This window comes from Cetorhinus maximus, chromosome 1, assembly GCF_964194155.1.
Source record: "Cetorhinus maximus chromosome 1, sCetMax3.hap1.1, whole genome shotgun sequence".
Lineage (NCBI taxonomy): Eukaryota > Metazoa > Chordata > Chondrichthyes > Lamniformes > Cetorhinidae > Cetorhinus > Cetorhinus maximus.
This window is the reverse complement of record NC_135879.1, coordinates 144,545,866-144,572,457: the sequence shown is the minus strand read 5'-3', so window position 1 is coordinate 144,572,457 and position 26,592 is coordinate 144,545,866. Positions and strand designations below refer to the sequence as shown.

The 26,592-nt window shown below is 41.4% G+C and overlaps 1 protein-coding gene across 2 annotated transcripts in view; it reads right to left on the bottom strand.

The window, feature by feature from the left end:
* pdgfra (platelet-derived growth factor receptor, alpha polypeptide) overlaps positions 1-26,592 on the bottom strand; it is a 59,715-nt gene that overhangs the window by 16,841 nt on the left and 16,282 nt on the right. For both annotated transcript variants that reach the window (XM_078547924.1, XM_078547918.1), the window contains exons 2-14: positions 22,813-22,888; positions 20,702-21,013; positions 17,930-18,196; positions 15,332-15,462; positions 11,368-11,542; positions 7,635-7,824; positions 5,615-5,730; positions 4,141-4,267; positions 3,694-3,890; positions 3,000-3,094; positions 2,081-2,213; positions 1,079-1,183; positions 402-512 (exon numbers count right to left, since the gene is read on the bottom strand). In XM_078547924.1, the coding sequence (XP_078404050.1) occupies positions 402-512; positions 1,079-1,183; positions 2,081-2,213; positions 3,000-3,094; positions 3,694-3,890; positions 4,141-4,267; positions 5,615-5,730; positions 7,635-7,824; positions 11,368-11,542; positions 15,332-15,462; positions 17,930-18,196; positions 20,702-21,013; positions 22,813-22,873 (2,020 nt within the window). In that variant the 5' untranslated portion in view covers positions 22,874-22,888. The remainder of the gene's footprint in view (positions 1-401; positions 513-1,078; positions 1,184-2,080; positions 2,214-2,999; positions 3,095-3,693; positions 3,891-4,140; positions 4,268-5,614; positions 5,731-7,634; positions 7,825-11,367; positions 11,543-15,331; positions 15,463-17,929; positions 18,197-20,701; positions 21,014-22,812; positions 22,889-26,592) is intronic.

The following is a 26,592-nucleotide window of genomic DNA, read 5'->3' as shown; positions in this document are numbered from 1 at the left end:
TGAGACAGGGGTGAGGAGGAATTTCTTCTCCCAGAGGGTTGTTAATCTGTGGAATTCTTTACCGCAGAGGACTGTAGAGACTGGGTCGTTAAGTATATTCAAAGCTGAGATAGACAGATTTTTAATCAGTAAGGGAATCAAGGGTTATGGGGTAAAGGCAGGAAAGTGGAGTTGAGAATTAGATCAGCCATGATCACATTGAATGGTGGAGCAGACTCGATGGGCCGAATAACCTACTTCTGCTCCTACGTCTTATGGTCTTATGGTCTAATCTCAACTTGATACCTTGTAATGTTTATAGTTCCTATTCTAAAGATGGATTCAGACCACAATACAAAGAAAAGGTGGAGGGACGGGGCGGGGGGGGGAACAGGGGAAATAACATGAAAAACAAAACTCACCTGTTTTGGTACAAGCTCCTAGCAGGTTGACAATGTTTAAATGTGGGCCCAGATGAGTCATTATCTTCAGCTCTGACATCAAGGCCTGCTTCTCACTAGATCGAGCTGTAGCTGTGAAAACATTTGAAATACAAGTCAGCTGTAAAAGGCTAATTGAAAATGGCACTGTTAATAACACAATTCAAAATTTGTAAGATATGTACTTTTTATTGAAACAAAATTACAAATTTATCAAAATACCTTACTTTTTGAAAGCAAATAACATTAAATGGCAAGGCATATATTTGGATCATTTTTTAAAGATTGTTTAATATTATTTCTTTTCTTCCCTTTTGTCAGTCTTCCTCTACCAACCATTATGTTATAGCTGCTCCTAAGTCTCTTTCAATTCCATGACAAAGTGCAATAGAACAATTTAAAATAGCTCTGCCTGTAATCTAGCTTCCCACACATGAGGAAGTGTGTTTTCCACTTGTCTCTTCCAGCCTGCTGGCACAGCACTTAATGAAATATTTATCTCTGTAAACTGGCAACTCCCATAAAAGAAAATCAAATTTGTTTCACATATACCAAAAAACCCATATAAAAATGTATTACAGCAGTTTATAAGATTTCCTCAAAGTAAACTGATGTCGGACTAAGCCCAGCTGTGCAATGAATAACATAGGGTAACTTACGCTTCAACATTTTTACGGCGACTTTCATAACAGGCTGTGAGCGACTTAAGCCGTACGCAGTTCCTTCAACTACCTTTCCAAAGGCTCCAGACCCAAGAATTCGTCCTTAAAAAAGCACAAAGAATATAATAATTAAAGTAGTAATAATAATTTAATAAATAATTTATGATTCTGGACATTATCGTAAACTACCAGAGCTGACAGAACAAAAAAGTCAAGATGGTCAAATTCCATTCCAGATTGTAAATTAAGCTTGATTATTTGTTTTGTAAAAAAAAGTGTGTGATGATGTACTATGTAACTTTCTAAGAGAAACAGCACTTTTCACGCACCTAGGAAAAAGAAACTAAATTGGTTTAGTATTAAGGGTACCATAGGGACCAATTGGGTTGAAGTGTCTGCTATAGTTTCCTAGAATTCTACTTTATTATAGTGACTTTTAGGTAATTACAGGGGGATTACATATTGCTAATGGCAGAAGCCCTGATTAAAAGAAAGGAAAGGACCTGCATTTATATAGCACCTTTCATCAGTCGGAAATGAGGCACCAAATCTTTGCACAACAAGGTCCCAGAAACAGCAATGAGATGATGACCAGATAATCTGTTACAATTATATTGCTAGAGGAATTGGCCAGGGCATCAGTGAGAACTCTCCTGTTCAACAATGAACAGTGCCAAGGGACCTTTAATGTTCACTTGAGGTGCAAGACCTCAGTTTAACATCTCATCATAAAGACAACCTTGTTGACAGTGTCCACCTAGTGTTTTATGCTCCAGTCTTTGGAGTGGGATTTGAACCCCTGACCTTGTAACTCAGAGTGCTATCACTGAACCAAGGCTGAAAGGAGTGAAAAGCTTACCTTACTTAAAAGGTTAAGCAGCATTTTGCATTACAGTTCAACAGTCCTGTCACCTTATATTTGAGCAGTTGCAAGTAGTAATTAGTAGGATTCATGGTTTAAAAAGAGTACCTCTAAGATCCAAAGGAATGAAGACTTACCAAGGACAAGCCCATCCCTAGGAAATTCCCATCGTGTATCATAGGGAAGTTGCATTGGGTCAACATAAATATATTCATGTCCATCTGGACTTATTGATTCAATGACTCTCCATCTTATCTCATATCTTGGTTTCTGTACAAAACAATAGATCAATGGTTCACAATACTGGAATGAGAGAATCCTTATTTTCTCCGGTCTTAAGCAGAATATATTGTAAATATCCATTAAAATTCATCTACTTTGCACCATTAATATTTATTTATATTAACACCAATATCCTGGTTGCCTTCAAATTATCTGTGATTAAAACATTTCCAATGAAATACAGTTACATCTTTAGAATGTATAAGTTCTTTGGGGTTATATCAGGCTGCTGTAGGAATCATCTAAGAGTTCTAAACAGTATATTGTGAGGCAGCAAATTTTGGCATAAATACTAGGATCGGACTATTCCCAATCTTCAACACTGATGTCGCCAATTTTGTGAGGTAAAGGGTGGGACCAATGCCTTCAGTGGTTTTGGGGCATTCCTCCTCTTGGGAAGTCCAGTTGAGAGGGTCCAAAATAGGGGAGAGGCAGGTTGGTCCCTTCCAGAAATGCTTTGTAGTTGCCTCTGTGGTCCTTTTAGTGATGGGATCACAATGAAATCATTACACTGAAAAAATGAATTTTCAGGGTTCTAGGTCCTGATTCTAGGCCAGACCCTCAGGTGGATCACACATCTACTCCTTGGCTGGGCATGGAAATTTCAAGCGGAAAAAAGTCTAAGTCTCAAGCCTCTGTTCTTCCAATCAGGGAGCGTTTGCTCAACTTATGGGGCTAACTTACTTTTCACATTTAAAAAGGTTTGCTTCAATTAAGAATTTTAAGAAGCCTTTTAAGAATTTTAACATTATTGAACTTGCAAAATGTATTTACCTGTTTCCAAACTACGACGAGCACTATCAGAGAAATTATCACAATAACTAACAACACCAAGACTGCTGCAGCCACCGTCAATTCAGAATGGAGATCTGTAAATAAGTTTTAAATGGCTGTTATTCCAAGAGTTATATATTTTATTAATGATTTTCATCTGGAAATTAAAAAAGGAAAGGTAGAATTTAACTAATGGTAGGGTCTTCAATGACACCACCAGAAGAGACAGCTGCAAAGTGTTAATTGGCTTTGCTAGAGTTTTAAAAAGTCCCAATTCATTAAACATATCATATCAAAAGTTCTTAAAATAGATATGAATTGATTGCCAAACCCCACAGATTTTTTTCTATATGGGGATGGCCAAAAGTAGGCACAGTATTCTAGATGTAGACAAGACAAAACCTTGTACAAGGTATGACATATTTCTAGTTTTATATTGAAATGTCCTAGCTCTACAACCTAACATTTTTGCAACAGCCTCATGACAAGGCCATGGACCTTCAATGTTTCATGAACTACAACCCCAGGTCCTTCTCCCATGCAACCACCTTGGGTGCACAACTTTGCATGGTATTTATACAGCTGAAGTTACCCAAGTCCAAACGAAACAAACTGCAGTGCGTTTTATTGAAAGACATTGTCGCACAAGGGACCGTTCCCCACAGTATGGGATGGAATAGAAGTCCTTACTTACTGTGAGCCACCAGTTTGACTTCACGTGCAACGGCTGCTAGCTCATTCTTTGCAATGCATCTCACTGCCACTGTGTTATCAACTTTCTGAAAGGTCAGTTTGCTTTCCACAGTATTTTTCTTTGTCTGATGGGTCTCAATACTGATGTCACTCGAATTGCTGTGGAGAACATTCCACAGCAATGAGTCATTTGCACACCTATGGGAAGATATAAAGATTGTTAAGGCTTGTTTTCATCTCATTACCCATTGGAAAGTTTTGTATCTTAAATCATTTAAAATACAATTTATTGGCTACATGGAGGGAATGAGGGAACTTTTTACTCAATGGCAACTTTTCATTTGGTTTTCCAACAGAAGTGAAAATTAATAGAACTAATTTTTTTTAAATCAAAGTAGGTATTTTCCTCACTTAAATATGCTGCATGATTGAATGATTAAGTCCTCACTTTTTTAGGTCCGTACAAATGAGCCATTCGACCTCTGGGCTGGGTGTCCCATCTGCCAAACATGAAACTATCTGCCCACTCGCGGAACCATGATGGACGTCAACAAGATTGATGATCTTTGCTGGCACTTGTAAACGAAAATAGGAAAAGACATGAAAAATCTTAATCTGTATTTGTCTGCCAAAAAACAATAGAAGGCATAGCAAATTTCAAAATAGTCTGCACCTACATCATCAAAGGTATAGATGACGCAGAGAATTGCCAATAATTGCACTTTATTAAAAAGTGTCACTGATATGGTGACTTAGAATATCAGGTATCTGATCAATAAGGCAAAATGCCTAAGGTCCTGGACCTTTAATTAAATAAAATTCCTGTCACATTTTGTTCTTTACTTCATTGAGTTTACTTGAACATGAAAGGCAATCTGTTTAAATGGCTTGAGAAAAGTGAACAGATAGATTAACATGAGATCAATTGTTAGAACTAAGGGGCGGACCCACGGAGATCAATTTTAATCTGCGTCCCTGCTTGGCAAAAACCAGGCAAACAGGCAGTTAACACTGAGCAACTCAATTACCTGCTTGGCAGTCACCTCTTTCCTGCCACCTGTGATCTTAACTGCAGGGTTAAGCAGGCACTGGCCTCATGAATTAATATAATCAGGGATAGGACCCTGATTGTATTTTAACCCAGGTGCAATTGGCGAAGCTGTCATGGTTGGCCTACTGGATGAAAACAGATCAGAAGCTTTCGGAAAGGACAAGGAGAAGGTCCAAAGTTAGTGCAGAAACTTTCTTACATGTGACCTGCAGAAACAGGAGTACTCCTTCAAGATCCATATGGAAAGTTGCTGCTCCACTGCCTAACATGCATACCTTCCCATCCTCCTATCTTCTGGTGGGACCATCCTAAAACCCCTATTCCACAGTTTATCTGCTTGCTGACAAAATTCCCTTTTGTGCTAGCTGTTTTGAGCAGGGCAGCTGATCGGTGACATGTAGTTGAGGCCTGGTGGTTAAAATGTGCTGAACCTCAAACTTAGGCCAGCAAAGGCATTTTGCACACATCCCTACTCCAATGGCTGCAAACTGCTAGGGGTTCAAATTGATCCTACCTTTTCTGACAATTGGTTCATAGCTGAAACATAAGCTTATTCTTTCTCTTTTGAGATGCTGGAGGATCTGCTGTATATTTCCAGTGTCTGCCTTTATAAGATTTTCACCATGATAAATTGTGTTTTTAATCTTTTAAATTTGGAAGTACCACTACTTCAAATATTCACGTTAAAATAGCCTAGTGACATTGAATGATGAGATGGTTCATGAGATAAGTCAATTTAAAGTCCAGAAAGAGGCTGTATTAAAGAAACAAATCAAACTCAAAGAGAATAAAGTATCGGATCCGAATGGATTGCAACCAGGTACTACAAGTACTGGCTAGTTAAAGGATACAATGGAGCTTGTGGGCTTACCTTTAACCTGTAAGTTGAATGTATAAGTGGTGCTATTATCTTCATTTTCAACAACAATGGTGTAATCCCCACTGTCTTGTTTCTTTGCACGAATCAGGGTCAGATTACTTTGATACCTGGATAAAGTAAGCAGCAAATAGCAAGTAGGGAGTCAGAATTTGAAGTGGCACCAAATATTTCACTTTCTTAAATTTTAGTGAATTGAGAGATTGTAATGTAGAGTGACCTCAGGATATCATCACTGTTTCAATGTCAGAAAACAGGGCAGACAATTTGCATACAAGGGGCAGAATTTTCTGCCTGCCGGGCGGGCGGGACCGACCCAATCTCCGGCGGGCGGGAAGCCAATCCCCGCCAGAGAAGCGGGCCCCGCCGGTGGATGAGGTTTCATGTTTTCTCTATTCTCTGCCGGGGCTCCTGGCCTGCTCGTCCAACCTTAAGGTTGGACGGGCAGGTCCTTTAATTGTTTAAATGATCCTGTCAATGGCCTCAATTGGCCATTGACAGGTCGGCGGGCACGCATCTGATTTTGCTGTGCCCCTGCCTTCCTGGAAATTTAAATGGGGCGGGATGACTTCGGGGGATCCCCCCAACATCATCCCACGTCATTTTACGCATCGGTGAACAGGCCCCACCCCCTGCTCGCTGACGGCAAAATTCTGCCCAAGATCCCACAAAAACCATTCAGACAAATGATCTGATTATCTGTTATTTTGTTAAGGGATAACTGTTGACCAGGAGAACTTCCTGCTTCAAAATAGTGTTATGGAATATTTTATGTTCCATCTGAGAGGGCAGATGGGACCTCAGTTTAACATCTCATCTTTTTATTCAGTCATGGGATGTGGGCTTTGCTGGCTGGGCCAGCATTTATTGCCCTAGAACTGAGTGGCTTGTGAGGCCACTTAAGAGTCAACCACATTGCTGTGGTCTGGAGTCACACATAGGCTAGACCAGGTAAGGACAACAGATTTTCTTCCCTAAAGGATATTAGTGAACCAGATGGGTTTTTGCAACAATCATTTCATGGTCATCATCAGACTTTTAATTCCAGACTTTTATTGAATTCAAATTCTACCATCTGCCATGGTGGGATTCAAACCCGGGTCCCTGGAGCATTACCCTGGGTCTCTGAGATTACTAGTCCAGTGACAATACCACTATGCCATGGCCTCCCCCATCTGAAAGACAATGCCACCAACCATGCAGCAACCCCTCAGTACTGCACTGAACAGCCCACCTAGATTTTGCGTTGAATTATCTGGAATGAAATTTGAACCCATGACTTTCTGACTCAAAGGTGAGAGTGCTACCACTGAGCAAAGGTTGATGCCTGAGGTATTTTCTGGAGATTAGAAAACGCGAGGTGATCTCATTGAAACACTTTAAATTCTGAGAGGGCTTTACTGGGTAGATACTGAGAGGCTGTTTCCCGTGGCTGGGGAATCTAGAACTAGGGAGCATAGTCTCAGGATAACAGGTCCGCCATTTAGGACTGAGGTGAGGAGAAGTTTCTTCCTGTCAGTCTTTGGAATTGTAGATGTTCCGCCGTTGAGAATATGCAAAACAGAGATTGGTAGATTTTTAGATACTGAGGAAATCAAGGGACATGGAGATAGTGTGGGAAGATGGAGTTGAGTTAGAAGATCAGCAATGATCTTAGTGAATGGTGCAGCAGGGCTCAAATGGCCAGAGAGCCCACTCCTGCTCCAATTATTATTCCTCCATTAGAAATTACCATGGCTGTTCCAGGGGGTAGAAACCCAGCAGAGACTGGGCAGGTCCCAATTTCCTTTTCACCCACTGCCTAAGGCTTGACAACTGCCCCAACAAGGAATGGAATTTCTAGATTGCATTGTTTCTAACCTGCTATTACAAAGAAACAGGAAGCTGAGAACTTATGATCTTAACATTGATGTAGAAGTTAAATAGTTTTTATGGGTTTCTTCCAAAAAATGACTCATGTATTGTTGACTATATATTGGGCTGGTGCTGTGGTGTGGTGCGCCTTCTGCTTTACCTAATTTCCTGGGTTTTTATTGTGTTGATCATCACTTCGTTGTTATCCTCAAGCAGGGTGATGTTGTTTTTCAGCCACAATACAGTGGGTTTTGGGTAAGCCTCAATGTTGACCACAAACTGCTTGACTTCGTGTAGATCTGCAAACTCTTTTGTTCCATAGTTGGGATCCAAATGGATAAATCCTTTTTCTGGGAATGAGAAAATAGAATGGCAAGTAAATCGCATCAGCCCAGAAAGACTCATGGTAATTCTCCAAAATATGGTAATCATTTTTAAACTGAGGATCTAGCATTAGAACCATAGAGCCATAGAAAAGTTACAGCACAGAGGGAGGCATTTCGGCCCATCTTGTCCATGCCAGCCCGAGGACACCCAGGTGCCCCTTCTAATCCCAACTTCCTGCACCTGGCCCATAGCCTTGAAGCTTACAGCACTTAAGGTGCAGATCCATGTACTTTTTAAAAGAGTTGAGAGTTTCTGCCTCTACCACCAACTTGGGCAGCGAATTCCCGACACCCGCTACCCTCTGCGTAAAAAAGTTCTTCCTCATGTCCCCCCTACACCTTCTGCCACTTATCTGGAATCTATATCCCCTGGTTCTAGAATTCTCCACCAAGGGAAACAATTTAATCCTGCCCACTCTATCTATTCCCCTCATAATTTTGTACACCTCAAGCAAGTCACCTCTCAGCCTTCTTTGTTCTAAGGAAAATAACCCCAACCTATCCAATCTCTCCTCATAGCTACACTTTTCTAACCCTGGCAACATTCTTGTAAACCTCCTCTGCACTCTCTCCAGAGCTATTACGTCCTTCCTGTAATGTGGTGATCAGAACTGCACATAATACTCCAGTTGTGGCCTCACCAGTATTTTATACAATTCCAATATTATATCCTTACTTTTATATTCTATATCTCTGCCAATGAAGGAGAGCATTCCATATGCCTTCTTTACAACCTTGTCTACTTGAACTGCTGCCTTCAGGGACTTGTGTACTTGTACGCCAAGATCTCTCACTTCATCTACCCCTCTTAGTATATTCCCATTTATTGTGTAATCTCTGTAACTGTTTGACCTCCCTAAATGTATGACCTCACACTTCTCTATGTTAAAATCCATCTGCCACTTTACCGCCCACTCCACCAGCCCATCTATATCGTTTTGGAGACTATGGCTATCCTCTACACTATCCAGTACTCGGCCAACCTTTGTATCATCTGCAAATTTCCCAATCGTGCCCCCCACGTTCACGTTCAAATCGTTAATATGTAACACAAACAGCAAGGGTCCCAACACCGAGCCCTGTGGAACACCACTTGAGACAACTTTCCATTCGCAAGGGCAATCATCGACCATTACCCTTTGTTTTCTGTTACAAAGCCAACCTTTTATTCAGTTTGCCACATTACCCTGAATCCCATGGGCTTTTACTTTCCTGACCAATCTGCCATGTGGGACCTTGTCTTGCCTTGCTAAAATCCATGTACACAACATCCACTGCACTACCTTCATCAACCCTTCTTGTCAGTTCCTCAAAGAATTCAATCAAATTTGGAGGCAAGACCTTCCTTTAACAAATCCATGCTGACCAACCTGACTAGCCCATGCCTTTCCACATGACAGTTAATCCTATCTCTCAGGATTGATTCTACTAATTTGCTCACCACTGATGTAAGACTAACTGGCCTATAATTGTTTGGCATTTCCTTTGATCCTTTTTTAAACAATGGAAGCATTTCTCCAGTCCCCCGGTACCTCCCCTGTATCTAGTGAAGATTGGAAAATCATCCTCAGAGCATCTGCTATCTCCGCCCTGACTTCCTTCAGCAGCCTTGGAAACAATCCATCTGTCCCTACTCTACTTGCTGCTGCTAGTTACAAAAATATAGCCTTTTCCAGGAGATTGTGTGGCTGGAGAAGGTGTCAATGGGGTTTGGATTTTCACCATGGGCCAAAATTTTACGTCCCACGGGCGGGCGCGCGCCCGACCTGAACGGATATGAAATCGCGCAAGATGACGTCAGGCAAACATCCCAACTTCATTGCGTACTCGCACAACATTTTGCTCGGCAGGTGCGTGCAGAAGTCAGAAGAGCGCCTGCTGATAATTAAGCGGGCAATTAAGCCCATTAATGGCTCAATTGTCAGCTTACAGTTGGCGGATGTGCAAATCAGCCCAATGGGCTTTACATTTTTGATGAAACCTCATCAAAGGGCAGAATGAAATTTCCGTTAGGATTTAAAATGAAAAGAAATATCTGGGGACCGTTTTCTTTAAACGAAGTTTGCTTTCAGATGCTTGATTGTGCTGCATGGACATTTTTTTGCAGCATTTTTGTGCTTTCTTTTATTATTTGGAGGTCTACATCTACAGCTGTCTGCCTTCAGGGAGCTCAGTGGAAGCGCTCACCAGCACCCGCAGTGACGTCAGCGCCCGCCCTCTTCCTGCTCCTAATGGCAGTGCTGAGCCTTTCTGGGGGCGCATTTCACGCCAGTGTAAGATCACGGTCGGGGGTCAATCGCAGACGGAAGTGCATTTCACATCCGCTTCCGGACCGGCTATTGCGCGTGCCCGACAAGGGAAAAATTCAGGCCCATGTTTGGATGGGACAAGTTTAATGGGCCACCTGTTTTATTCCTGCCCCTCATTTTCATAAATTCATACGTTCATTCCCATGTTTTACTCAATGTAATACTGCATTGACAATTAGAGTTATTAGGGGAATGTGCCCTTTCTGCTGGTTATTAGAGTGCTCTGTTTATAGCAGAAGTTATCCAGCAAACCAACAGAGAGCAGAACATTGGTCAATTCTGATGTTGGCTCTGCCCACTTCTCTGAAGTAATCCCAATCTCACACTGTGTTTCTTTTCTTCTACCTATTTGGCTGCAGCAAGAAATCTGGATTTTATAAAGTTGATAAAATAGTAAAATATGGGCAACATTGTCATTCAGTACCTGAGCATCTGCTTCTGCTACATGGGAGTGCCAATGAATGTAAAGAGAAGAAATGAAATGCATTCATAAGCTGTGGGCATCACTGGCTAGGCCAGCATTTATTGCTCATCCCTAATTGCCCTTGTTCAGAGGGCATTTTAAGAGTCAACCACATTGCTGTGGGTCTGAAGTCACATGTAGGCCAGACCAGGTAAGGGTGGCAGATTCCCTGCCCTAAAGGGCATTAGTGAACCAGATGGGTTTTTATGACAATGGTTTCATGGTCACCATCAGACTTATATTTGTTGGATTCAAATTTCACTATTAGTGGTGGGATTTGAACCTGGGTCCCCAAAGCATTACCCTGGGTCTCTGGAGTACCAGTCCAGCAACAATACCACCATGCTACTGCCTCCTCCCTGCTCAATCACTGGTCTGTACTCCAAAATAGGATAGGTCTCAACCCCAAGTGTAAGGGTGGTGGTGGAAGGATAGGGTGGCGGTGTTAAGGGGAGTGGTGGGGGAGGCAGTGCAATGGTGTCAGGAAGTTAAAGCCAGGTGTTAAAAGCAGCTCATTTCCATTACATTTGGTGGAATTCAAAATGTGAATCCAACATCATTTATCACATTGAATGAAGCATTCGGTAATCATACCATAAAAATGCCTTTTACGGCAGGCAACGATATATTAGAAAACTTATCATTGAGAACCTATTCTAAGTGTGTATGTCTTTGTGCACATGCACCAGAATAAAAAGAAAGAAATATAGTCAAACACTAGTAACTTATACCCACCACTAACATGGATGTGAATCTGCTTTAATTTCTTGGTATCTTGTGTTGCATGGAACACGGAACATTCATAGACTCCAGCATCTTCCAATGTGGCTTTCTCAATTTGCAGAGTTTTCATTATTTTGAAACTTGGCTGTCTTAGTTCCTTAAGAATTTGGTGTGCCACAATTCCCTTCTGCAATAAAATAAGGACTCTGTGTGAATGCTTATGATTTCTCCTTTAGAATTAATAAATAACAACACAACCACACAAAATATTCTTGAGAGGTGGTGACAGTGGTGGTCAGCACCAACACCCTGCAATAGAGGACAGCCACCCAGTGCCGCAAGACGATGAATGAGCTCCTCCGTTCCGCCAAGGTAAGTCACTCCTCTCATCACTCTCAACTCACACGCTCACAAACTCATCACACATCCGCAGGGCCCTCACTCTCTGCCAGCTCAAGAGACATCACCATTCACTGTCTCACACACCTTCATTGTCCTCATCCTGTCCATGGGACCACTCACCACCCACACATGCCAGGCATACTCATCTGGCCTGACAAGCGTCGTGCTTACATTCTCTCCATCTCTATTCATGCAGGACAAGCTGGCACACAACAAGAGGCAGAGGTTGCAGACTGGTGGAGGAATGCCTGAAATCAAGGTCCTCATGGACTTTGAAAACAGAGCCATCCAGCTGGCCAGCGAGGATCTGGACCGTTCCTGTGCTGACGGTGAGGTTGGTGCTGCTCTACCAAGTGAGGGTCCAGCAGTGCAACATTCATCAGACAACCACACTGTGAGTGATATGTCCTATTTCACAGGCCACTGTCATGCAGTAATTATCTCCACTTGCTTCCGCAGGCACATCTGGGAAACAGTTGACGGCGTCCACGACCCAGGACCTCCAGTCAAGCCCTGAAGGCACCCCCCTGGAAGTCCCATCACTGCGCTCACCCACAGCCTCCACCAGTGCAGAAACACACACCTCGGTGGGACCTAGCATTAGAGTAGCGTCGGGGTCACAATCTGGTGAGTGTATCGCACTTTCTAATCCACAGCAGGCGCGGCAGAGACTTCCCAGATGTCCGGCACTTGGAGGACTGCTGGAGGCCAGAACTTTGCTGAGTCCGAGTCAGATGATGAGCCTCTGGACTCGGTCATGTCACAGTTGATGGAGCAGCAAAGGCAAGCTCAGGAACATCAAGAAGGGATGTCCGCTGCACTCCTCACATTGCAAAGCACGGTGAAGGAGCCCGTCTGCCTTCAGACTGAGGTAATAGCACCGGCATGCCAATGCACCAAGGTCAACACTGGTAGGATGGCGGCTGCCATGGAGACCTTGGTCCAGGACGTCACTCCTGCACTGCTGAACTCCATCGCCGACGCCATAGTTGATCTCTAACACTGTGTACGCAAGAAGGGTGTGGGACAGCCCGGTTCCACTCCAGCTATCACTTCTCCTCAGGGAGTCAGCCAAGGGCCCTTGGGCACCCATAGGGAGGAAGATCAGCAGGTGTACCCCCTGGGACCATCCATCCAGGTGACTCTAGGAGAGTCTGACCCATCCGAATCCCCTCTTCCTGTGACCACAGCAGCTCCAGCTCCACAGGCCGAGGAGGGTGCCGCTGCCACACAGCAGGGGCTCAAAAACAGGCCAGGGCTTTCCAGGTCTCGGCCCTCCAGAGATGCCCGCCAAGGTCATCACATACAGAGTGTAGCAGTCAGCAGGATGCCTCCACCTCCACTGTGGATGTCTGGGGAGCACCAAGACGTAGCGGCAGTGTTAGGAAAGTTAAGAAGATGTAGTTGCACAGCCTGGGCACGAGTGTTAATCACTTGTACATAATCTTCACTATTTTCAATAAACTCCCAAGAATGTTTCCCTGCCTATGGCTCCTTGTTCTGATGAGATGTTCTAATTTTGCTTACTAACCTCTTGTGTGGGACTTTATCGAAAGCCATCTGAAAATCTAAATACACCACATTCCCTGGTTCCCCTTATCTATTCTATTAGTTATCACAGAATCACAGAATCACAGTGCAGAAGTTATATCCTCAAAAAATTCTTAACAGGTTTGTAAAATATGATTTCTCTTTCATAAATCCATGCTGACTCTGCCCAATCCTACCATTAATTTTGAAGTGTCTAGTTATCACATCCTTTTGTACTAGATTCTAACATTTTCCCTACTACTGATGTCAGGCTAACAGGTCTGTTTTCTCTCTCTCTCTCCTTTCTTAAATAGTGGCATTACACTTACTACCTTCCAATCTGCAGGAATAGTTCCAGAGTCTATATAACTTTTGAAGATGACCACCAATACATCCATTATCTCTACACCCACCTCTTTCAACACTGGGATGTAGATCATCAGGTCCAGGGGATTTATCAATTTTCAGTCCCATTAATTTATCTGGTACTACTTTTATCCTCATGCTAATTTCTTTCAATTCCTCATTCTCGCTAGTCCCTTGGTTCTCTAGTATTTCTGGGAGGGTTTTCTGTATCTTCCTCCATGAAGACAGACACAAAGTATTTGTTTAGTTTCTCTGCCATTTCTTTATTCCCCATTATAAATTCTCCTGTCTCTGCCTGTAATGGACCAACATTTGTCCTTGTTAATCTATTCCTTTCGTACATACCTATAGAAGCTTGTATGGTCCATTTTTACATTTCTCGCTATCACTTACGCATTCTATTTTCTCTTTCTTTATCAGTTTCTTGGTCCTCCTTTGTTGAATCCTGGAATGCTCCAAATTCTCAGGCTTACTACTTTTTTTGGCAACTGTATAAGCCTCTTCCTTTGATCCAATACAATCTTTAACTTCTCTTGTTAGCCATGGTTGGATCACCCTACTTGCTGAGTTTTGTACCTCAAAGGAATGTAAACTTGTTGTAAACCATGGACTGAATGATACGGGGTCGGGGGAGGGGTGGGGTGGGGGAGGCATGTTTGCATGTACCCCCCCCCAACCCCCCCAATAATTCTTTACTCTGTAGTCTTTGCCCTATAAATCTTTCTTTCCCTATCGCTCTTTTATTGTATGAATGCACAGGGGGCTACGTCACGACCAGCAGCCCGTGTTTGAGTCAGTGTGAATAAACTAACCCTCTGAGTTTACCCTATCTCGAGTTTGCTTTGGGGTTATTATAATAGAAATCGGATCACACCAAAACTGTGGGGTTGGGAAATACGCCACTGCTTATAAAAGGAGAAATCAAATCAAAAAACACCTTTCTGTTTACGGAGGGGTGATGGGGGAGAAATCAGGGCTGTTTAACTTAACCCACCCTCCTGTCCGTAACACAATGTTCCTTCAATGTTATTTATTAACTCATCTTATTAGCCATCATTGGACCACTTTTCCTGTGGGGTTTTTATTCCTTAAGGGATTGATATTTTTTGTGCATTACAAATTAATTATTTAAACGCTTGTCATCGTTTATCAGATCTATTAATGTCATTTCCCAATCAACCTTAGCCAGCTCACCCCTCGTACCCACGTAATTTGCCTTGTTCAGTTTTAAGATTTTACTTTACAACTTAGCTAAATCACTCTCAAATTCAACATAAAATTCTAAGATTCTTCCGAAGAGGTCCCTTTCTTACAAGGTTATTAATTAAGCATTAACTCTGTTTCTCTCTCCACAGATGCTACCAGACCCATGAGTTTTTCCAGCACTTTCTATTTTTATGTCCGATCTCCAGCATCCACATTATTTTGCTTTAAGATTAGTTAATTCTGTCTCATTGCACAGTGCTAAATCTAAAATTACCTATGCCCTTGTTGGTTTCTTGACATACTGACCTAGAAAACTGCCTTTTGCTAATGCTAATGCTAATTGCTTAAATCTCATAATAAACTGAAACCAATACAGCAACAATTATCTTCAGGTTTATACCATCACATACTGCTAAAATATTAATTGCACCATGAAAATATTAAGAAAAAAAGGAAAACCCGTTTTACTTACACTTTTTCTTGGATAATTCCAGTCTATATTCACCACTTCATTATCCATTACTAGACACGTCACAAAGATGGGTTCGCCCACTTTCACTACTGTTTTATTAGCTTCAATTTCAACTTTAAGGTCCTTTGCCACTGAAATATAGGGTACAAAAAGTTAATGTTAAAACCCATCTCAGTGGAAACAGGTATAATAATACTTCTAATGTCTCTCTTCAGGTATTTTGGAATAGGCACACTGACTTTCATTTTTAATGGAGTTTACTTTTAATTTAGAAATACCAATTGTCTGCTCAGGAATGAAAAAAATGTAATTTATAGGGCAGGATTTTCGGGTCGTCTGGCGGGCGCGGTGGGCGGGCCCAGGAGTGGCCGGGAAACCGTCCACGATCAGCCCCCGACCGCGATTTCACGCTGGCTGGTCAATTAACGGCCGGCCAGCATGAAAGGCGCACTGAAAAGCTCAGTGCTGCCAGGGTGCAGGTGGGAAGAGGGCGAGTGCTGAAGTCAGCGCAGGCGCAGGGATGCGTGCAATGAAAGCTCCCTGCTGGCAGAGAGCTGCCTCAGGGAGCTGAAGAACTTTAAAACCAAAAGTAAACATCGTGAAATTCCAAACCAAATTTCCACCCATAAGAATCACACACCTAAACATATTGATGGTGAAAATTGTGCCCAAACATTTTTATTTTTTTAAGTTAATATTGGAAACCTCATCCACCCTTGGATGAGGTTTCCTCAAAAATCCAAAGGCCGCCTGGCTGATTCGCCCGCCCGCCACCCGTAACATTGGACGAGCAGCAAAACCTCCAGACTAATTACTACATTAATGGCTTTAATAGGCCTCTCAATCGTCGGGAGACCGCTGCTGACTCTCACACGTGCCCACGGACCGAAATATCGCACGAGTGCGTGATGGCGTCGGGACACTCGCCCAACGCCATCGCGCACTATTTTACCTGCCCGCGGAACGTAAAATTATGCCCATAATTTTTAGAAAAAGATTCCGTTTGTTATTTGTTACAAAATTGTAGAATACATTTATGGTTTTACCACAAGTGGTAAAAAGAGGACTTCTTCCCCTATTATGTTGACAGGAAGGAAAGCCATGAGGTCTCCCTTTTAAGACTGAGATGAGGAGAAATCTTTTTTCTCTGAGGGTCATTAGTCTGTGGAATTCCCTTCCCCATAAAGTAGTAGAGGCTGGGTCATTGAATTTATTCAAGGCTGAGTTAGATGGATTTTTGATAGACAAGGGAGTCACGGGTTACAGGGGTCAGACAGGAAAGTGGAGTTGAGACCACAAGCAGATCAGCCATGATCTTATCAATGGTGCAGTAGGCTCAAAGGGCAGAATGGCCTACTCCTACTCTGAGGTCCTATGTTCCAATTTCCTTTAATTGTCTTTACATTTAGTGACCAGAGCATTTTGTTTTTGCCCATTATGTTATCAGGTGATTATACAAAAGTTTGTGATAGGGACGATGTAGTACAATGTGTTTACACCATGCAACCCAGGTTTGATATGAATTAAGTCCAGTGGAATGAAAATCTCTTCTGATTTTTCATTATAAAGGACTAATATGAAATTGGTTTTAGCAGCCTCCATTTAGTTCCTAATTGGTCTGGGCTTCATTGCCCCAAATTTAGCAATGTCACCCAGAGTCTCCAAGGAAAAGATATAGGGAAAAGAAAGACTTATAACATATAGCACCCTTCACAACTTCAGGACATCCCAATGAACAGCCAATGAATCTATTTTGGAGTGTAGTCACTGTTATAATGTAGGAAATTAAGCAGCTGATTTGTACACAGCAGGTTCCCACAAACAGCAACGTGATAATGTCCAATTAATCTGTTTTTGTGATTTTGATTGAGGGATTAACGTTGGCCACGGATATTTCCCTTTTGCTTCTTCAACGTGGTGTCATGGGATTTTTTACATCCACCTGAGGGCACACAGGGCCTCGATTAAACATGCACCCAAAAGGTATCACTTCCAACAGTGCAGGACTCCACTGGAGTGCCAGCCTAGATTTAGTGCTCAAGTCTCTTGAACACAGAACCTTAAGACTCAGGACCAACGGAGCCACAACTGGATGAATAATGGTTAGGGGGGGGGGGGGGGGGGGGGGGGGGGAGGAGGGGGGGGGGGGGAGTGCAGATGTTGGCGGGGTGGTGGAGGGAAGGGGATGCAGGGGAATTAACACTAATATAGCAGACAACAATGTTCTGAATCTTCAGTTGGGACACATTATTGGATAGTTCAGGGAGCTCATGCTGAATCTCTCTGTATTACACCTGACCTAAGTGGGCTCAATGCTTCCATTCCTCAACACTGGTACTGTTTACATTAACAAGAAAAAAAACCTTTAAAAAAATAATGAAGTTTAACTTTAAAATAAATGCATTTATTTTCAATACCAAAAACCTTTCACTAACTAGCAATATTATCCAAATATTAAATAATATTTCTCTAACTCTGCCTGTAGATTTGGTTTATTTTGAATTGATAACAAATAAATATAACCCCAGAAGGTAGCATTAATTACATCACAGCTAGTGTTGCTCCAATGAAAGACAATAAGTTCAAGTGTTGCTTTACCTTTAAATCTATTAACAATGTACTGTACTGAACTGTGCTTCACACCATTGATTGTTGCAATACAGGTGTACGTCCCCTCTTTGAAGAGGCCACTGAATCCTTCTTTATTATTATAGGTGGCAGAAATCATGCTCTTAGTATCAATATTCCTCAGGGTGACATGGACATCTGGATCGGACACACGACATGGGATTTCTGCAACCTCACCTTCTGCCGCCATGACTATATTTTCAAAATTCGCTGGCGGGATGAAAGGATAGTCGGGATCTGTAAAAAGACCAATGTATTTAACAATAAACTGCTTTGGCAGTGTTTGAAAGAATGACAATTTAAGACGAATGTGGTATTAAGTCAAAATGTATATGTGATATATTTCACAGGGTATCACAATTCTCTAATAACCTACATCAAAAATATTTTGACTGGAATCAGTTTATATAGTACTGGAGAGTATTTTCATTTCACATTAGAACCTTGCACTATTTGCACCCTGTGACTGTCACTTATACACTATAACACTGCTTCTGTTAGAAGAAGAATTTAGACACAATGCCCAGCAGATTTTCAGTAAGAGCTATTATATTGTGCCTCATTTTCACTACTGAGCTTTTCATGAACGGAGTCCAGCATTGTTCAACTCCAGAATGAACTCTGGATTACAAAACTTTGCACCAGTGCCACACCAAGAAGATACCCAGGGACTTTAGCCAGAGCTATCGTTACAGAAAGCAATCTAATTCAAACTGCTCAGTGTTTGGCAGCTAAAAGGTTGTGACATCAACTAATTTCTCTTGGTTTGAATGGCTTTCAGCTGTTCACAGCCAATTTACAGCAGGGAGGTGCAGCCTAGAGAAAAGGAAAAAGTGATGTCATCCAACCTGTCATTCATATTTGACTTCTACCAGCCAAGCACAGAGCATCCTGGAAAGCATCCAATTCAAACTGTCCTCGCCTTCCAGATAGAGAGGTCACAGTTTTTACATAAACTAGCTGTGGAGAATGCAATAATCTAATTAGAAGAATTTCTGCTTTTATAAATAAATCTTTGGAATAAACAAGAATGCCTCTGACCCTCCTGTCCTTCTGAAGCTACTGTTGGATTTTTGAACTGAAGCCTGCATTTCTTAAGTAACAGGCATGTGGTCTTGCAATGTATAGCCCCTCAATTAGCAAGTAAAATGTTAAAACAGCCAAAACATTTTAACCTACCCCGCCTGGTGGGAAACTGATGTGATCAGCTTGTTTAAAAACTGCTGTGTTTTTGCAATAAAGTCAGTGGAGATTCACAATCAGTTTCAGTAGGCATATAATAGAAGGGGGAGTGGATTGTTGTAACCAGGGGAAAAGTGGCATAGCAGGGCAGCTGTGGAAATATTAATGATGGAAGCTGGGAGAGATTAAAGGCAGGATGGGAGTCCTTGAAAGCCAGGAAGAATTAAGGGTAGACGATCAGGCATGGGAGACAGAGTTGGCAAACCAAGGCTGATTACAGGAATTGAGAGCACTGATAACATGATGGGCATTAGCCGTTGTCATTATTTATGGCTTAGGGAGGGTAGGCGAGGGAGGACAGGCCTGTTGAGATATAGATGATAAGGGCTGCCAGTGACTGTTGGTAAATAATTTAAACATATCACTGCATGTGTGTATATATATATATATATATATAATATGTGTGTGTGTGTGTGTGTGTGTGTGGCATTCCACATACAGGCGGCAAAGAAAATCTATGCTCATCTTTACTTTCCTCTGATATTAGAAGCGGTGTAAGCAGGAAAGCCATGCAATAGTAATGCCACCAATTTTGAAGTCCCATCATGTGTTCTCCCCCACATCCCCCCAATTAAAATGTTATTCTCTTTTCAGTCCATGTTATAAAAACCTGAAAGATTCAAAATTCATGAAATGTGTGTAAGACATTGACTTTCCCGATTGATTTTGGTGACATCCTCCCTGGAGTATCTTTGGCAGGTGTTTATGTTGCCTTTAGGTTTTTCTGGTGTTGGTCCTCTGCAGTTGACTAGCCTGCTGATACTCATCACACATAAGCCAGAAAACAGCATCTGTCAATCTGTACCCCAGAAAAGAGTCAAGACCTTCAGGAGAGGAAGGAAGGAGAAATTTGCTAAGGAATACATATATTTCTTATATCAGAGTCAGTAGAGCTAGCACAAATTTCTGAGATAAACTTTTAGAGGTCTGAACCCAAATCTGAAAAAGGTAGTTAGGTACCCAGGAATTCCAAAATGAAAGATAAGTAGCAGTAGCTCCCCTGACAGTTCAGTAGTTATAGGCAATGCCAAGCATGAAATTGAGCCACTTAGAAGTGCCAGATTCAATCTTCAGTCTGAGTTAGCTGATCTCAGCCAGGTTGTTATAACTGATATCTGTGCTCAGGCTATAGAGGAAGTAAAGAAAATTAGCCAAAGTTCCTTTTTGTTGATTGCTCTCCAATAGGTCTTGCTGGAAAGGGTGTGTTTGTGAGGCCATGAGTTGCAGCCATGCGAGATCTCAGTTGCAATCCTTGCAATGATTGATAAGCTGCCAGCACTCACTGGATTGGCTCACACTTAAAGAGTGACCACAGGGCTGAGGTACCAAAAAGAGTGGTACCCTTGTAAGTTTACCACAGCAGCACAGGACTTTCAGAAGAATTGGGGGGAAAAAGAGTGTAGGAGGGATGGGAAAATTGCAGCTAATAAAGCCACTGGCAGTTAAGCATCATGGTTTCTTGTGTACAAACTTGAATTGTTCCCTTACACATCCACGTACCTGGAACAAAAACATAGATATCTCGTCCCTCGATCTCATCATCATGCTGGAGTGCAGGGTAATAGCAGGTATATATGCCAGTATAGATTCCTGTTGCATTAAGGATCTCAAGCGTTTTCACAAAGTTTCCACTGTTGTTGTTTTCATCTTTGCTACTGATATTCTCCTCATGAGGTTCATAAAATGGCAACTCCCAACCCACTTCATTCTCCCCAGAGCACTTCAGGCTGAACGATGTATGGAGAGCAACTCTTATTTCAGCTTTGTTAGGGTAAACATCTGGTAACGTTTGGCACTTGGCCAGTTGGGGCCCTAAAAGCAAGAAAAAGGAGTATGGTCATCATTCATAGAACTAAACAGATACTCTGCTGTGCTCAATTATCTTCTGTCAAGGTTAATTGCTTCAATATCACCACATACAGAACAAAATGCAGTTCAAACATTGGAATGCTCAAACAATGAATAATCATTTACAGGGCTCCTAAATCCACTTTTCAACCCCATACTTTGGTCTATGAAAGGGCCCCAGTGCCATTCACAAGCTGAGGGGATGGGTGAGTGCCCTGGCAGCAGACTTCACCAGTCAATTTCTTTAACACTCTGCTAGACGGTTCATGGTAGTGTTTCCAATAAATATCCTCTATCACAGGCAAGTAACTTGCATCTGCTTGGCTCCTCCCCTGAAGCCCTGGCTGAAATTGGAAGGTCACCAAGGCAAGCATTGAATATGTTACCATAGCACAATCTATAAGTGCACCATTTTAAATTTATAATGGTGCATATTATAAAGAGTGGTATGGGGAAGTGACTGAGCTACAGGTGATTGAACTATAGAAGCTTTCTCTTTCATGGTATTATCTGAATATGCTGATCTACAAACTAATTGCTTCAATATCACCTCAAACAGAATGAGACGAAGTTCAAACATTGGAATGCTCAAACAAGGAATAATCATCTACAGGGCTCCCAAATCTATTTTTCATTCCCAAACAAATTTTATGCCACCAGATCACTAAAAATGTTATTTTTAATTTAATTCTGAGGAAAAAAAACCAAGCTCAAATTATTTGTCATCAATACAAAGTGAATAATAAAAATAGAATGTTGGAATTAATGCAAGCTATGGAAACACATAATGGACCATTTTCCAAATGAATGTATCCAAGGTGAAACCTCACCCACTAGGAGCACATAATCTGTACATTTTTCAACAGATTGTCCTTGATTTTCTGACCAAATGGATGTAAGTCATAGGGAACATGCTTATTATTTCTTACTATCTATTCTTGGTTGGTAAAGCTCCAGGCCGAAGCATGGATTCGGAAAATAGAAACTGTTCTCCTAGAACAGTTTTCTAGTTTCCTAGAAAATAGGAAAATGTTCTCATTATTGTATGTATTATTCTGATAAGAGCTGAATGCCATGTAAGAATCAAAATCTAGAACCATCAGAAGAATGTGACTATTCCCATTACTTTCAGCGCCCCTTACAACCTTCACTTTAGTTCCTCACAGTTGCTTTTGTATTGGCTATAGGCAACTTGCCTCAGATGACCAACAAAATTCAATATGGGCATCTACTGATTCGGCCATTAATGAATACAAGGTAAATAAACCCATGTGGTAGAGCTGGCAGAAAAGCCTAGGCTACTGATGATGGTCACCTCCCTGAGGCAACCATGAGATATTATTGTTTTTGGACAAGGGCAACAGATTTAGTTTGACATTGTATTTCTCCTCCACTTATGAACAGATGAAAAATCCTCCCGGAGGAGCTCAGTAACTGATTCATGGCGATGGTCTTATAATTCATAAAATCTGACCCTACAATCCTCAGTGCCTACCCACACACTAAACAAGCAATGGCACTGAGAAGAAATACTATGAAAATCTGCACCAAACCATTTCCTTGTCTTCAAAGGAGGAGAGTACATGCTCACCCTCCTTGGAGATTTTAATTCCTGACTAGGCCAGACCCACAACAAACAGAAGGGGGAACATTTTTTCTGTTTCATATTAAGATTTTAAGTCAATTTAATATTTTCAATTGTACTGCACAACCAAAGATGCATTTTTTTAATTTTCACTTAGAACACATGTTGAGATAGTTACCTTTGAAGACTTCCAAGAAGAGACAGTCCACTATCAGGAATATCTTCCAGAATATGCCCATCTTTGTGGAAAATTACTGAAGAAAAAGAAAAAGGAGGCAGTCTGTACATTATTCCAAAAACATTGGTAGATTTTCTATAGTTCATTACTATGGACAATGAATGTTATTTCCCTGCTACACTCAAACAGTAAGAGCCTGTATAACTCACTTGATACCAGGTCACTACCATTTGAGTTACAGCCATTTGCCTAATATTACTACTGATTTTCAGAAAATTGCAGAATTATATACACAGGAGTGCATTTGGGGTATGAGAGATTAATTCTAGTTTAAATAGTATTTTGATTTGTAGATCCGCATATTCAGGTAATACCACGGAAGAGAAAGCTTCTGTAGTTCAGTCACTTCCCCTTACCACTCTGTAATCTGCACCATTATAAATTTAAAATGAATCTTTTCAACTACTTTATAATAGAAACCTATATGGATTGCTTAGCCATCTACCTTTATATCAGCCTGTTAACAGATGAGGGCCCTACCCTCAATCAGTTTGGTCTCTGCAAACCCTTTAGAACCTGAAATACTGCACTTAGATATACTATATGGTATACTATATACAGTAGCCCAAGTAGGAATCATGACTCTTTATCTCTTCAGCCAACTCGAGCTTGGATTTCTTGAGAAATCTGCTATTTTATAAGATATTCAAAACTGAACCAAACTAAACTGACCTCAACCAGACCTGATCGAACAAGAATTCCTGATACTTCTACTTTCTCTTTGTTCTCTCTCTCTTAATCAACAAACTGTTTTCCTCTCTCTACTTCTCTTTCTGTATCTAATTTGACTCCAATTCACCCCATTTCCCGCTCTGTTGTTTATCCTGTGCCTTTCACTATCCATAAACTTCATAGGGTGAGATAAACCATAGAACCCAACGTTCATGAGGACCCAGATGCCCAATTGGCATTGCTACATCATTATCAACTTGCACTTCTAGTAATTAGCAGTGCAAAATCGAAGCAGCTGAAGGGTGAGGTAAAATAAGCAATTCATAGTGCTTGTCAAGAGATGTGCCACTCCGCCAATTTCTGAGCCAATCATTCCCAAGCACTGTGAGTATAGTACTATAAAATCTAGACTTGAAAGGCTTGAGAATCTTCAGTTATCTAAACTTGCGCAGCCGCCCAGTGCTTAGGAGAGAATTACATTTTTAATTTATTCTTTCATGAGATGTGGGCATCGTTGGCAAGGTCAGCATTTGTTGCCCATTCCTAATTGCCCGTGAATTGAGTGGCTTACCAGGCCATTTGAGAGCACTGTGGGTCTGGATTCACATGCAGATCAAGCCAGGTAAGCAAAGCAGATTTCTTTCCCTAAAGGACATTGGTGAGCCCAATGGGTTTTAATGACAACGATAGTTTCATAACTTAAACCAGCTTTATAAATTAAATAAAACTCGACCAGCTGCCATGATGGGATTTGAATCCATGTCCCCAGAGCATTAAGCTACTCGTCAGGATTACTAGTTCATCTTCTCTAGATATCATTCAGCTGATTCAGAGCAACCATTTGTCCTTTGATGTTTTTTTGGGAGGGTCACTGCTTTGCCATCATCAGGCACTCTGTGGTCTTATCCAAATCGGACTTTCCTTCATTGCCTAATCAGATCGGGCTAATATGCAGCAGCTTGGTTTTGATGCTGTTAGCATCACAGCCAAAAAATCAGAGGGAAATCTGCCCATTCCAAGCAATCCATCTCATGGGAGATGTACTGTGAGGATTTTGAACATTGCAGCTGGCATAGGATGTGTACCTTATGCGACCACAGTTTGAAAATTAAATAAACTCAGATTTGTCTATTGATCATTTCACAGGGTGTCTCGTTCTTTTTCTCACACCCACAAACTCTGCCTACATTGCCAAAAACACCCACATTCCTACTGGACGCCAGTGCAGAATTTCAGACCTGGACTGTTATTCTTTAGCATTCCACAGGGCATCACCCGCCTAACCTAATGACATTTTACTCCACCAGGTATTTGACATTTTTTTCTCACTATACATTCTCTCAGTTTCTCTTCCTCTATCTGTGTGTATGTGTGTAGGATAAAATCAGCTCAACTCAGAAATGCTGAACATATATCACTGAGTGCAGCACATTCAAACAGATGACAACACAAAGTTGTTTTTTTGCAGAATGCCCTTCTTCTCTTTAGGTTTTTTACTTCTTCCTGCAACCACAAGTCTCCAACCATTTGCAGACTGTGATGTCAATGCTGGCTGGAATCAGTTGGTTGAAAGCCCACTGTAGGGATGTGGAAGGGGCATGGTCAGTTTTTCCATTGGTGTAATTCTACCCGCTTGCGATTTGATATGTGCGGCAATGCACATTCTGCAAGCTGAATATGAGCACTGGTCTAGACAAAGGTCCAATACTCCATAGGAAAATGAAGCTATATAAGCTGAGTATTACAAGATTATTATAGATGTAAAAAGAAAATCCACAGAGAATGTAAAGTTGAATAAATGTATTGAATCAGTGAATGCATTTATCAGAATCCCATTCAGGGAAGGGGATGGACTGTACACCTTCAGTCCATTCTGTTGGGGCTTTAGTTCTTAGCAGCATCAATCTCAGGATGCTCTTATCTCCAAACTGTTTGGTGATCATAGAAGAATTAAAGTCCTCATTCCATATTAATGTTTGGTTAAGGGGTTCCCTCATTTCCCTTAATGATTATCAGTTGCAGAACAGTCAGGCTCTTGGTGTCATGAAAGGCTAGAAAGCCACATATGGGACTCAAATTAAATATTCACTTTGGCAAGAGTAAAACATTGTTTACATTGTAATAAGATTAAGTGAAATGTAAATAGTTGGTTGAGGATCACCTACTGAATGGTCTGAACCTCCTACCTAATAAGCACAGTGCAAACCTCAATGTGGAGTACCATTCATATTCACCTCCCCTTGATGAGCGAGTTTGTGTCAGAAATGGAACATGACCTCTACCCGTGTAAGGAAGAAATCAAGGACACATCTTGTTATATATAAATGACTTGGGCTGGGTATGAAGAGTGAAATTTCAAAGCTTGCTGATGATATTAAACTTTTTAATGTAGTAAATAATAAGGAGGATAACAGCGGATTCCAGGAGGACTTAAACTGCCAGTAGGCAGAGTGATGACGGATACAATCTAATGAAGATAAATGTGAGTTGATGCATTTTGGGAGGAAAACATTAAGAGACAATATAATTTAAATTTACTATTTTGAGGAGAGTGTAAGAACTGAGGCTCCTGGGATACATATACACACATTTTTGAAGGTGGCAGTGCAAGTTGATAAGGCAGCTAAGGAAGTGTGTCAGATACTTGATTTGTAAACAGGAGCATTGAATATAATAAGGGAATCATGCTAAACCTTAACAAATCTCTTTTTTAGCTGGAGTGTTGTGTACAATTCTGGGCACCATACTTTAAGAAGCTATCAAGGTCGTCGAGAGACTGCAAGAGAAGATTTGCGAGAAGATAGTAGCTAATGTCACTGGACTAGTAATCCAGAGGCCCAGGCTAATGTTCCTGGACATGGGTTCAAATCCCATCATGGCTACTGGTGAAATTTAAATTCAATTAATAAAATATGGAATTATAAAGTTAGCCTCAGTAATTGTGTCTGTGAAACTATCTTCAATCGTTGTAAAAACCTACCTGGTTTACTGAACCCCTTGAGGGAAGGAAATCTGTCATCCTTACCTGGTCTGGCCTACTGTGATTCC